The sequence below is a fragment of the Bombina bombina genome, chromosome 1, assembly GCF_027579735.1.
Source record: "Bombina bombina isolate aBomBom1 chromosome 1, aBomBom1.pri, whole genome shotgun sequence".
NCBI classification, from domain to species: domain Eukaryota; kingdom Metazoa; phylum Chordata; class Amphibia; order Anura; family Bombinatoridae; genus Bombina; species Bombina bombina.
In genome coordinates, this window is record NC_069499.1 from 1,222,242,720 (window position 1) to 1,222,255,849 (window position 13,130).

General features: G+C 39.6%; 1 protein-coding gene across 1 annotated transcript in view; it reads left to right on the top strand.

Annotated features, from left to right (window-relative positions):
* The first annotated feature begins 354 nt into the window (after positions 1–354).
* The window catches only part of LOC128664133 (5-hydroxytryptamine receptor 3A-like), a 172,202-nt gene continuing 159,426 nt past the window's right edge, over positions 355–13,130 (top strand). Inside the window, exons 1-2 of the mRNA XM_053718839.1 lie at positions 355–479; positions 2,898–3,058. Coding sequence (XP_053574814.1) covers positions 443–479; positions 2,898–3,058 — 198 coding nt within the window. The 5' untranslated portion in view covers positions 355–442. The remainder of the gene's footprint in view (positions 480–2,897; positions 3,059–13,130) is intronic.

Here is a 13,130-nt window from a genome sequence, read left to right on the forward strand (position 1 = left end):
TTTTTTACATAGAGATGCTCAGGTGACATTTTCCTGTCAGCTTTTTACAGTTATACTGGATCAGTAAATTGCGTTTGCTTTCAACTTGTAATATCAGCGCAATTCAACCTGCGCACAAACGATCACAAAAAATGGATATCAGTTGCGCGCAAGCATTTGCGCTCCATTTGTAATCTGGCCCCAAATCAGTGAATAATCCTTTACAAAATGCTATACAATCTCTACCTTTATGGACAATGTCATCAATACTCAATACTTGTTTAAGAACAGTAGATAAACCAGCTTGTCTAGTCAAACCACCTTTTTTGTAATAGCTCCCTAATGTTGTGCTTTTTCATTTATTGCACAGTGAGTTTGGATAATAAAGCGAGCAGCAAAACACCCCAGTCCCAAACCTCAGCATTTTCCCAAGGATACTAGGTATATACCAGACGGACATGAAATGCTGAAGACCGTGGTGCTGTTGTATCTGGCATGTGGTAAGTGTAAACTTAATTATGTGTCCGTTTACAGTACATATATTTAAAAGCAGCCTGTTAACAACTTATCTATTCTACTCAGTCTAATTATTCAATATTTTAGATTTTTATTTGCTAACTACTAAGGAAATCCTCATATATATTAGGTATTAAAGTATTTTTAAGCTGTATAAATTATTATAATAAATAAAAACAATAATACCTAACAATGCCCACCTATGCATCTTAGTAAAACAATATATTGAATCGTATAGTTTGTAAACTAGTAATACGTGAGAATTGATTAGGGGAACTTAGGCAAAATTAAAGAGTCATTAATTTTTTTTTATGTTTTTATCATGCATAAGATGTATCAGCAATTAATAACTGAATTGCAAAAAAATCTATATGCAAAAGCATAATGTAATTTTGTCAGCAGATTTTTTACAGTTTGGAAATTAAAAGCAGCAAAGGGATACACCTCTAATTATGTTATGGCCAATTAGGCTCAGTGGTCATAAACTATTACTATTAAATAAAATAAACCACTAATATAAACAATCACTGTGTAGCATGTAGCTTGGATAAAAACTGCAACATATTTTAAGTATATTGTATGCACTGCAGCCGCTCTGAGGGGAGCTTTTCAGTGTATACAGTGTTTACACCAAAAGAAGGTAAAATAAACAATTAATGTATCAATTATGTTAGATAAACTAGTTAATGGGATTACATTTTAAATTGAATGCAATAACATTTTAAGTTTATTGTCCCTTTAAAGTAGGCTGACCAACCATATTGCTGCTTTAAAAATGGACACATATGAAAAATTATGTATAATTTTAACATATAAAAATATGAAAATATGAATATTTTTCATATGTGTCCCTTTTAAAAGCGGCAATATGGTCTACTTGAAAATTGTTATTACTTAAAAAGATAGATAATCCCTTTGTTAACAATTCCCCCGTTTTTCATAACCAACACTGTAATGTTAATACAATTTTTACCTCTGTGATTACCTTATATCTAAGCCTTAGCAGACTGCCCGCTTATCTCAGTTATTTTGACAGACTTGCATTTTAGCCAATCAGTGCTGACTCATAAATAACTCTATGGGAGTGAGCGTAATGTTATCTATATGGCACACATGAACTAGGGCTGTCTAGCTGTGAAAAACAGTCATAATGCACTTAGATAGGATGCGGCCTTCAAGGTCTTAAATATTAGCATATCAGCCTACCTAGGTTTAGCTTTCAACACAGAATACCAAGAGAACAAAGCAAATTTGATTATAAAAGTAAATTGGCAAGTTATTTAAAAGTGCATGCCCCATCTGAATCATTGAAGTTTAATTGAGGCTAGACTAATTTAGACTGTGCCTTTAATAAGAAACCTGGCCTGTCTATAGACCCTGATAGCAATTTATAGTTCACTATGGTTCTTTGACAAAAGCTTTCATGGTGCAGAAATTTCGGAACTAATAGCTAGAGTTTTAGAATAAAGTAATTATAGTTGTCAGCTGCTCACAAATACAAATTACTGTTTGTTAAAGGGATAGTAAACACACTAAGATTTAAAAAAAGAAAAATGTTTAGTTATGCATAGTAAAACAACTTTGCAATATTCTTTTGCTATTTATTTTTTCCAACCTTGCTTTATAAAACAACTGCAAAATACTGCACTGTATACTAGCTTTATGACTGTGGCTAGCCTTGTCAGATGCAGACGAAGCCCAGATGATAAATATGTTTATATGCGAGTATATATGTATTTACAGACATAAACATAAATACATATTTACACATATTTTGACATATATTTAAGTGCATTGAAGCCCTTTGCAGTCAAGTAGCTGAAAACATGTAAAATCATATTTGTGCAATATTCATATTTAATAATGTGTTTAACTGTGTATTTACTGTAATTATTTCACATTCCAATGTTCTTCACATAAGGGAATATATTCTAAGTGTTTATAAATAAATATTTATATCTATGTATATACAGTATATATATATATATATATATATATATATATATATATATATATATATATATATATATATATATATATATATATATATATATATATATATATATATATATATGTATATAAGGTAAATCTACAAATTATTAAATTCAAGTGTTCAGTTACTTTTTCCAACCTGCACTGTGAATGATTACTCAATGTTTTCATTGTTTGTGTGTTATTAGTTTAGTGAGATTGTTTTTTCTTCTTCTAATAAATCTAGGCAATTCCTAAGGGATCACACTCTTTTTTCTTGCAACTGTATAGTAAGCAAGATTACCAACCTTTGTTTGAGTACTTTTATAGCACTAAAAATTCATAAATTCTGTCCACTGTTTCTATCCTTATCTGTCCCTGGAGCCCTATATAATGTAGCTTCTGTAATCAGTCTCTTCCCGTTTATCCAGCTTTGACCCACTGTCAGGAATCATGTGGATATTACAATGTCACAGACACTCTGGGTGTTCTGGATTATTCTCCTCAGATCAAGTATCTCCGTCCCGTCACTGACTGGAGAGAGGCAACAAAAGTCACAGTGGACGTCGTCTTTCGAGCTATCCTGGAAATGGTATAGTATTAGTGTAAAACAGTGATTTAGTGTAGACATTTAACATTTTATAATCCTAAACAAGTACAATTAAATCCTTACGGCTAGATTTAGAGTTTTGTCGGTAACGACCCGCGTATCTAACGCTGGCTTTTTTTCGCCCGCACCTTTTAAATACCGCTGGTATTTAGAGTTCACAGAAGGGCTGCGTTAGGCTCCAAAAAGGGAGCGTATAGCATATTTACCGCCACTGCAACTCTCAATACCAGCGGTGCTTACGGACGCGGCCAGCTTCAAAAACGTGCTCGTGCACGATTCCCCCATAGGAAACAATGGGGCATTTTGAGCTGAAAAAAAACCAAACACCTGCAAAAAAGCAGCGTTCAGCTCCTAACGCAGCCCCATTGTTTCCTATGGGGAAACACTTCCTATGTCTGCACCTAACACCCTAACATGTACCCCGAGTCTAAACACCCCTAGCCTTACACTTATTAACCCCTAATCTGCCGCCCCCGCTATCGCTGACACCTGCATATTTTTTTTAACCCCTAATCTGCCGCTCCGTACACCGCCGCAACCTACATTAAACCTATGTACCCCTAATCTGCTGCCCCTAACACCGCCGACCCCTATATTATATTTATTAACCCCTAATCTGCCGCCCCCTACGTCGCCTCCACCTAACTACACTTAATAACCCCTAATCTGCCGACCGGACCTCACCGCTACTATAATAAATTTATTAACCCCTAATCCGCCTCACTAACCCTATAATAAATAGTATTAACCCCTAATCTGCCCTCCCTAACATCGCTGACACCTAACTTCAAGTATTAACCCCCTAATCTGCCGACCGGACCTCACCGCTACTCTAATAAATGTATTAACCCCTAAAGCTAAGTCTAACCTTAACACTAACACCCCCCTAAATTAAATATAATTTAAATCTAATGAAATAAATTAACTCTTATTAAATAAATTATTCCTATTTAAAGCTAAATACTTACCTGTAAAATAAACCCTAATATAGCTAAAATATAAATTATAATTATATTGTAGCTATTTTAGGATTAATATTTATTTTACAGGCAACTTTGTATTTATTTTAACCAGGTACAATAGCTATTAAATAGTTAATAACAATTTAATAGCTAGCTAGTTAAAATAATTACAGAATTACCTTTAAAATAAATCCTAACCTAAGTTACAATTAAACCTAACACTACACTATCAATAAATTAATTAAATAAAATACCTACAATTAAATCTAACACTACACTATCAATAAATTAATTACATAAAATACCTACAAATAAATACAATTAAATAAACTAACTAAAGTACAAAAAATAAAAAAAGCTAAGTTACAAAAAATAAAAAAATTAATTACAAACATTAGAAAAATATTACAACAATTTTAAGCTAATTACACCTACTCTAAGCCCCCTAATAAAATAACAAAGCCCCCCAAAATAAAAAAATTCCCTTCCCTATTCTAAAATTAAAATAGAAAAGCTCTTTTACCTTACCAGCCCTTAAAAGGGCTTTTTGCGGAGCATGCCCCAAAGAATTCAGCTCTTTTGCCTGTAAAAAAAACCATACAATACCCCCCCCAACATTACAACCCACCACCCACATACCCCTAATCTAACCCAAACCCCCCTTAAATAAACCTAACACTAAGCCCCTGAAGATCTTCCTACCTTGTCTTCACCATGCCAGGTATCACCGATCGTTCCAGGCTCCGAAGTCTTCATCCAAGCCCAAGCGGGGGGTGGAGATCCATAACCCAAGCGGGGGCTGGAGATCCATCATCCGGCTGAAGTCTTCTATCAAGCGGCAAGAAGAAGTCCAGAAGAGGCTCCAAAGTCTTCATCCTATCCGCGCAGAAGAGGAGATCCGGACCGGCAACCATCTTCTTCCAAGCGGCATCTTCTATCTTCATCCGATGACGAGCGGCTCCATCTTGAAGACCTCCAGCACGGATCCATCCTCTTCTTCCGACGTCCTAAGTCCGAATGAAGGTTCCTTTAAATGACATCATCCAAGATGGCGTCCCTCGAATTCCGATTGGCTGATAGGATTCTATCAGCCAATCGGAATTAAGGTAGGGAAAATCTGATTGGCTGATTGAATCAGCCAATCAGATTGAGCTCGCATTCTATTGGCTGTTCCGATCAGCCAATAGAATACAAGCTCAATCTGATTGGCTGATTGGATCAGCCAATCGGATTGAACTTGAATCTGATTGGCTGATTCCATCAGCCAATCAGATTTTTCCTACCTTAATTCCGATTGGCTGATAGAATCCTATCAGCCAATCGGAATTCGAGGTACGCAATCTTGGATGACGTCATTTAAAGGAACCTTCATTCGGACTTAGGACGTCGGAAGAAGAGGATGGATCCGCGGTGGAGGTCTTCAAGATGGAGCCGCTCGTCATCGGATGAAGATAGAAGATGCCGCTTGGAAGAAGATGGTTGCCGGTCTGGATCTCCTCTTCTGCCCGGATAGGATGAAGACTTTGGAGCCTCTTCTTGACTTCTTCTTGCCGCTTGATAGAGGACTTCAGCCGGATGATGGATCTCCAGCCCCCGCTTGGGCTATGGATCTCCAGCCCCCGCTTGGGCTTGGATGAAGACTTCGGAGCCTGGAACGATCAGTGATACCTGGCATGGTGAAGGCAAGGTAGGAAGATCTTCAGGGGCTTAGTGTTAGGTTTATTTAAGGGGGGTTTGGGTTAGATTAGGGGTATGTGGGTGGTGGGTTGTAATGTTGGGGAGGGGTATTGTATGTTTTTTTTTTACAGGCAAAAGAGCTGAATTATTTGGGGCATGCCCCGCAAAAAGCCCTTTTAAGGGCTGGTAAGGTAAAAGAGCTTTTCTATTTTAATTTTAGAATAGGGTAGGGCATTTTTTTATTTTGGGGGGCTTTGTTATTTTATTAGGGGGCTTAGAGTAGGTGTAATTAGCTTAAAATTGTTGTAATATTTTTATTATGATTGTAATTAATTTTTTTATTTTTTGTAACTTAGCTTTTTTTATTTTTTGTACTTTAGTTAGTTTATTTAATTGTATTTATTTGTAGGTATTTGTAGGTATTTTATTTAATTAATTTATTGATAGTGTAGTGTTAGATTTAATTGTAGGTATTTTATTTAATTAATTTATTGATAGTGTAGTGTTAGGTTTAATTGTAACTTAGGTTAGGATTTATTTTAAAGGTAATTTTGTAATTATTTTAACTAGGTAGCTATTAAATAGTTAATAAACTATTTAATAGCTATTGTACCTGGTTAAAATAAATACAAAGATGCCTGTAAAATAAATATAAATCCTAAAATAGCTACAATATAATTATAATTTATATTGTAGCTATATTAGGGTTTATTTTACAGGTAAGTATTTAGCTTTAAATAGGAATAATTTATTTAATAAGAGTTCATTTATTTCGTTATATTTAAATTATATTTAACTTAGGGGGGTGTTAGGGTTAGGGTTAGACTTAGCTTTAGGGGTTAATACATTTATTAGAGTAGCGGTGAGGTCCGGTCGGCAGATTAGGGGTTAATACTTGAAGTTAGGTGTCAGCAATGTTAGGGAGGGCAGATTAGGGGTTAATACTATTTATTGTAGGGTTAGTGAGGCGGATTAGGGGTTAATACATTTATTATAGTAGCGGTGAGGTCCGGCCGGCAGATTAGGGGTTAATAAGTGTAGGTAGCTGGCGGCGACGTTGTGGGGGGCAGATTAGGGGTTAATAAATATAATATAGGGGTCGGCGGTGTTAGGGGCAGCAGATTAGGGGTACATAGGGATAACGTAGGTGGCGGCGGTGTGCGGTCGTCAGATTAGGGGTTAAAACAATTTATTAGAGTGGCGGCGATGTGGGGGGGGCCTCGGTTTAGGGGTACATAGGTAGTTTATGGGTGTTAGTGTACTTTAGAGCACAGTAGTTAAGAGCTTTATAAACCGGTGTTAGCCCATAAAGCTCTTAACTCCTGACTTTTTTCTGCGGCTGGAGTTTTGTCGTTAGAGTTCTAACGCTCACTTCAGCCAAGACTCTAAATACCGGCGTTAGAAAGATCCCATTGAAAAGATAGGATACGCAAATGGCGTAGGGGGATCTGCGGTATGGAAAAGTCGCGGCTGCAAAGTGAGCGTTAGACCCTTACCTACAAAACTCTAAATACCAGCGGTAGCCCAAAACCAGCGTTAGGAGCCTCTAACGCTGGTTTTGACGGCTAACGCCAAACTCTAAATCTAGGCGTTAGTGAATTTAGGGTAGTAATAACATTACTTGATCAGCAATACTATATATTATACCTGCAAAATGTTGTTATAAAATGACCACAGCACTATAAGTAACAGAGAACCTGTGCATATCTACAGAATACAGGCTGTGATACTTTACAGTATAAGGAACACATTAAAACATATGGAAATTAGCAATTTCTGAAATACAAAATAAAAATACAAATTTATCATAGAACAAAACTTTTCTTGTAAAACAATAATAACACTTATAAGCTGATGTTTGCCATCAGACATGATTAATAGTATTTATTTACTGGTGGGACACTCCGGCAGACCCGGCTTGACCCTTTGGTGGGTCAACTTGGGGATGACCGGACTAGGAGGTGGTAGGAATGTCAGTTTGCCGGGACAATCCATCTGCATTCCTGTTATGAGAGAGAATTCCTGTCCGTATAAATAAGGGTTCAACTTCTTCAGTGCCCAGACCAGGGCTAAACATTCCTTCAAGTTTTTGTTTTCAGAGATGCTTCTTTCCAGTTGGAGACAAATCTCATTGGCTTCTTTACGAGTTTTTTTGTACCTGTTCTTTAAAGGTATCCACAAGTCCTTCATACTGACGTAGGGTGCCCTTGAGTTGCTGCACCTCACTATGAGCCAGCATCAGCTTCTCCTCCAGTGTCGCTAAGTTTGTCTTCAATTTTTCATGTTCCACTCTCAAGCTGGTGTTTTCTGTGGTCTGTCGGTGCAGCTTGTCTAGCAGAGATTCCCGTTCTAAACGCGCTTTTTCCTCTGCACTCCTCTTTTCTCCCGATAGCACCGTTACGTGATTGTTTAACGTGACCATTTCATCCTCTACTTGACTCTTCTCCTTCATCAGCGCATTGTAACGGGACTTCCACGTATCAATAGTGGACAGAGATTTACTGAGCTCAGCGTCCTGGGGCTCAGCAGCAGGTGGGTCAGTCTCTGCGGTACGGATCTGGGCACGGGTAGTCACAGGGTTAACATCGGCGGGACCCATGGGAGTATAGGCAAAAACAAGGGGGGCCAAGTCATCTCCAAGGAGAACATCAGCTGGTAAGTCCTTCATGACCCCCACATTCACATGTCTAGCGCCCACTCCCCAATCCAAATGTACCCGGGCAACAGGTAGGCGGAACACAGCACCCCCTGCTACCCTCACAGCCACAGTGTCTCCGGTGTGCTGGTTCTCGGACACCAAGTTCTTTTGGAGCAAGGTCATGGTAGCACCAGTATCCCGTAGACCACTGACCTCCTTCCCATCCACTTTAACCAGTTGCCGGTGCTGTTGCCGGTTATCCCGGCGGGCAGCTTGCATGGGGTCTGCTTTATGTAGGATGCCCCAGCATTCTTTCTCCTCAACGCAGTGGGCAGCAGGCTGAGGGTTACGTGGGTTTCCGCCGGCGGGTCTTCTCCAGGACTGTGCTTGGTTCGCTGTGTTTAGGGGACACTCTGGTCTTTTGTGCCCTAGTTGCTTACATCCAAAGCACTGAATAGGCTGTGAGTAATCCCGTGAGTTGAACCAGGCTATCTGAGGATAGTTCGTGGCTGAAGGCAGTGTGGTATAGCGGTGCGCCGGGGGTTGGTAACTGGTAGCTGCTGGGGTGACTGTGGGTCTGTACTCCACTCTGGCAGGGATCTTATTGTTAGCAGTGTCCAGTTTGCGGGCATCCGTATACTCATCTGCCAGGTGAGCAGCTTCATGCAGGGTGGAGGGTTTAAGGTCCCGAACCCACTCTCTAACTCCTGCTGATAACTTGTCAAAGCAATGTTCCAACAGGAATAGCTGCAGCACCTCTTTCCCAGATACGGCTTGGCACCCCGCTATCCAGTGACCTGCTGTGCAGTGCACCTTATATGCCCACTCGACGTAGGAATCTCCAGCTAATTTAACAGTGTCTCTGAACCGTCTCCTGTATGCCTCCGGTGTAATTGCATACCTGGAGAGCAGAGCCTCTTTTACAACATTATAATCCCTGACTTCCTCATCTGGAATGGCCCGAAAAGCCTCGCTGGCCCGGCCGGATAATTTTCTGGATAATATCGTGAACCAGTCCTCTGTGGGTACCTTGTGTAGTGCACATTGTCTCTCAAAATCCGCAAGGTACCCATCAATCTCTCCTTCTGTTTCCATGAAGTTTTTAAAAGCTGCAAAATGTACCTTTCTCTTTTCCACTGGTGTTGCTGTGACTTGGGCTGCTGCAGCGCTGCTTTGGCAAAGTAGGTTGGCATCCACAGCTGCTATGACCCGGGCGATAATTTCGGCAGTCGGGTTGGGGCCATAATGTGCCAGTCTTATTTTAACCGCCCGGTCAAAGCTTGATATGCTGGGCTCATTGGTTCCTTCAGGCCCTGGTACTCCATCCATCTCGGTCAGTATTGTAATAATCTCCCTCTTCAAGAAGTCGCTTTTTTAAGTCCCGTAACAAGCAAACTGTGTTCTCTGTCTGTCTGCTCAGTCTGATAATTGCTGTGTGTGCAGTAACTCACAATTATTCCTTGAAGCAACACTTTCCCTTCTACTTTACTTTTCCCAGACTTAACAGTATAACAACTCACTGTACAGTTGTTCTAGCAGGTCTTTAAGGGTGGCTCTTTTCAGCCTTTCATACTGTATTCCCATTAGGTCCGGATGTGTAGTTGCTCTTCTGGGCTATGAGGACTAACCCGTCGCTTGCCACCAATTGTAGCGGAGAGGCAGTAGGATCCGCAATATATTTTAGTTAGGCAGAGACATCCTCATCTTAAAAATGGTGTCTAAATAATTCAGTCCAAGTTTAAGTCTAAATCAGCTATTTATTTTGCTTCTAGCCACTGCTTAAAACTGGTGCAACAACAACAACTGCTAACAACAACTGTCTTAGACAATACAGTTACTCAAAACTAACAGTTACTCAAAACTGAAGTTAACCCCTCCAGTACTGTTGGATTTGCACCCTGTACCTATAATGGGCACAGGGTGACTTTACATAATGCCTGAATCCATAATCCGTAGGGAGGTTGACAGAGGGGTCTGTCACAACAATAGCAGCTGAGTCACAGGAGTATAGAGGATCTATGGAAATATTTAGCTACAAAAGTCCCATGTGCTTAACTAAAGGGGGCCCTCAAACCTAAAACCCTCATCTTTATAAGTCATAAGACTGACAACATAAGGGGAATAAATTACAAGAATCTGCTGCAAAATACTCAGTGTATGTTGTGATGGAGTTCATATGTGAGGAGGATAAACATCTATATAGACGAACAGTGCAATGCACATTACGGAAATCGTAAATATCCGGCAAACCTCACTTACTCCGATGTTAAATAAAATATAATGGAGGAGGGCCCTTCCTGTCATGCAATTACACATAATGAACAAAGGAACATTGTAAACAAAGCCATGCAAGATAACCAACTTGACGGCACAGACCCTCACATAACATATACAATTAAACTCTTTAGTTTTCAAAACATCCTCAAGGGATTGCAGCACAAGCAAATTAATTAGCCTTATAGAAATATAAGGTCCTGCATGTTTAAGTAAAACTATGGGTAAACTCATTGCAGGATATAATACTAGAAAGGCTGGGAGCAAAAGAGTTTAAGGATTTATTCTTATTTATTGTCAGCTCCTTTAGAGATAAATAATAGGGAAAGCCCTCCACCTTACATAAGCTTGTAAGAAGTTGCATATGAGATAAGGAGATAAGGTGTACTATGCTTTGCCAATCCTAATCTGAGTATCAGAGGTTATATAGCCTAAATTGATAATAGTAAATGCTAACCAGTCATTCACATTTTATAGAGGAGAACTATATGTATATGCTCACCTAAACAAGAGCTCATATATCTATATATACAATTATATAGTGCATTTCCCAAAGGCATGTAAATTGAACATGATATATCAGTCAAAAAGAAAACTACAGCCAAACTGGTACAGGGTGTGGGAGTCCGGCTATATAAATTATAGCATCATGGGCCTCAACTTCAAACCTCACGATTTTCATTAAAGTGCCCAAGTCTTAAACTCAAAGAGGTGTACAGTTCAAAAACAGGATACTATACCGGGCCTGCAGGTCCAGGATTCCCACTATACTTAAAGTGTCACCCAATGCCGACTTTCGTGAGGGTACTGAAATACCAAGAGCCTTCTAATGACTTGACAATCCCCTGTAGAGCCAAGTCCATTGCTGAGTACGTGTAAACAGTAGTACAACAACAGTCCGCCTGCAGCTTATGTTCACCGGCAGGGCCACGCATCCGGGAGCCAGCCGCTCTCCCCACTGCTACCCCACAAACGACACCAGCCTGGCGATCTTCTCCAAAGTAGATGTCAGTCGTTTATGCCATATCCCATACACTGATGAAGGGGCCTCTGTCCACGCTTGTATACTTCTCGGGTATCAGTACTTCCAGGTCCCGCAGGATCATTGATCCACACGCATCTTTCATATTTGTCTCAGCTATGCCAACTTCTAGCTGCCTCGTTTCAGGTGAGACATATTTAGTGAGAACATCCCCAGCACTCGATTGGACCTCGCCTTTCATTTCTTCCCCCTTATCAGGCCCAGGATAGACCCCTTCAGTAGGCTGGGCTCCTACTATTGCCATGAGGTGATTAAATCTGCTATTTATTTGATGCTCAGACTTAGCAAATAAAGCTTGTATTTTGGCATATAGTTCTTCCTCCATGGTCAAAGAAAGTTCTGTGCAGGAATCTTGGTTTACTCTGGTTTCCGAAGATGCATATATTGAAAGGAGTGAAGCGTCCTGTTATTCACTTAAACCCCGGTTCCCTGGGAGGGGGTGTTGGAGGCTTTCCCGCACTGGGCCGCCAAAGCCTGCAACGGTCCAGTCTGTGGAGTTCAGTATCTTACAGACAGTTATATTTTTCTCTCCGGTAAACCTTTAGTTATCACCTACAATAGAATATCCTACCGGATGGCTTTCACAATTTGAGATACACGGCGGAATGTATATCCCCATAGCAGAGCTCCCGTGTTATCTGCCATCTTGGGCAATAGCCCAGACACGCCCCCTGTAAAATACATTTTTGTAAGAAAATATCTGTGACATACTTTGATTTACAAAGCTGGCGCTAATCTAATGTTATATAATTCTGCACTATGTGCAGAATTATATAACATTATTTGGTGGGTTTACTGGCCCTTTAAAATAAGGGAATAAAGGGTCATTTGTTCCTGTAGATGATCACTTACATTTCAGAAGGACATGAGATGTCTCTTACCCCACACCACAAGCAATGAGGAAGCATGTGTTGTAATCACTAACAGAACACCAGCATTTTTGTTGTTTTAAAAGATAGATAATCCCTTAATTACCAATTCCCCAGTTTTGCATAACCAACACAGTTATAATTATATACGTTTTACCTCTGTAATAACCTTTTATCTAAGCCTCAGCAGACTGCCCCCTTATTTCAGTTCTTTTGACAGACTTGCATTTTAGCCAATCAGAGATGTCTCCATGGTAAATTCATGAGCATGAGCTCAATGTTATCTATATGAAAAACATGAACTAATGCCCTCTAGTGGTCAAAATGCATTTAGAATAGAGGTGGCCTTCAAGGTCTAAGAAATTAGCATAGGAACCTCCTAGGTTTAGCATTCAACTAAGAATACCAAGAGAACAAAGCAAAATTGGTGATAAAAGTATATTGGAAAGTTGTTTAAAATTACATGCCCTATCTGAATCATGAAAGTTTTTTTTGGACTTGACTGTCCCTTTAAAGAGAAGGGTCTCTCCTCATTCCCTTTTTGCCGAAACTGCATAGTGTTGTCCTTCTGCTTCTGTGTACAATATCAGCT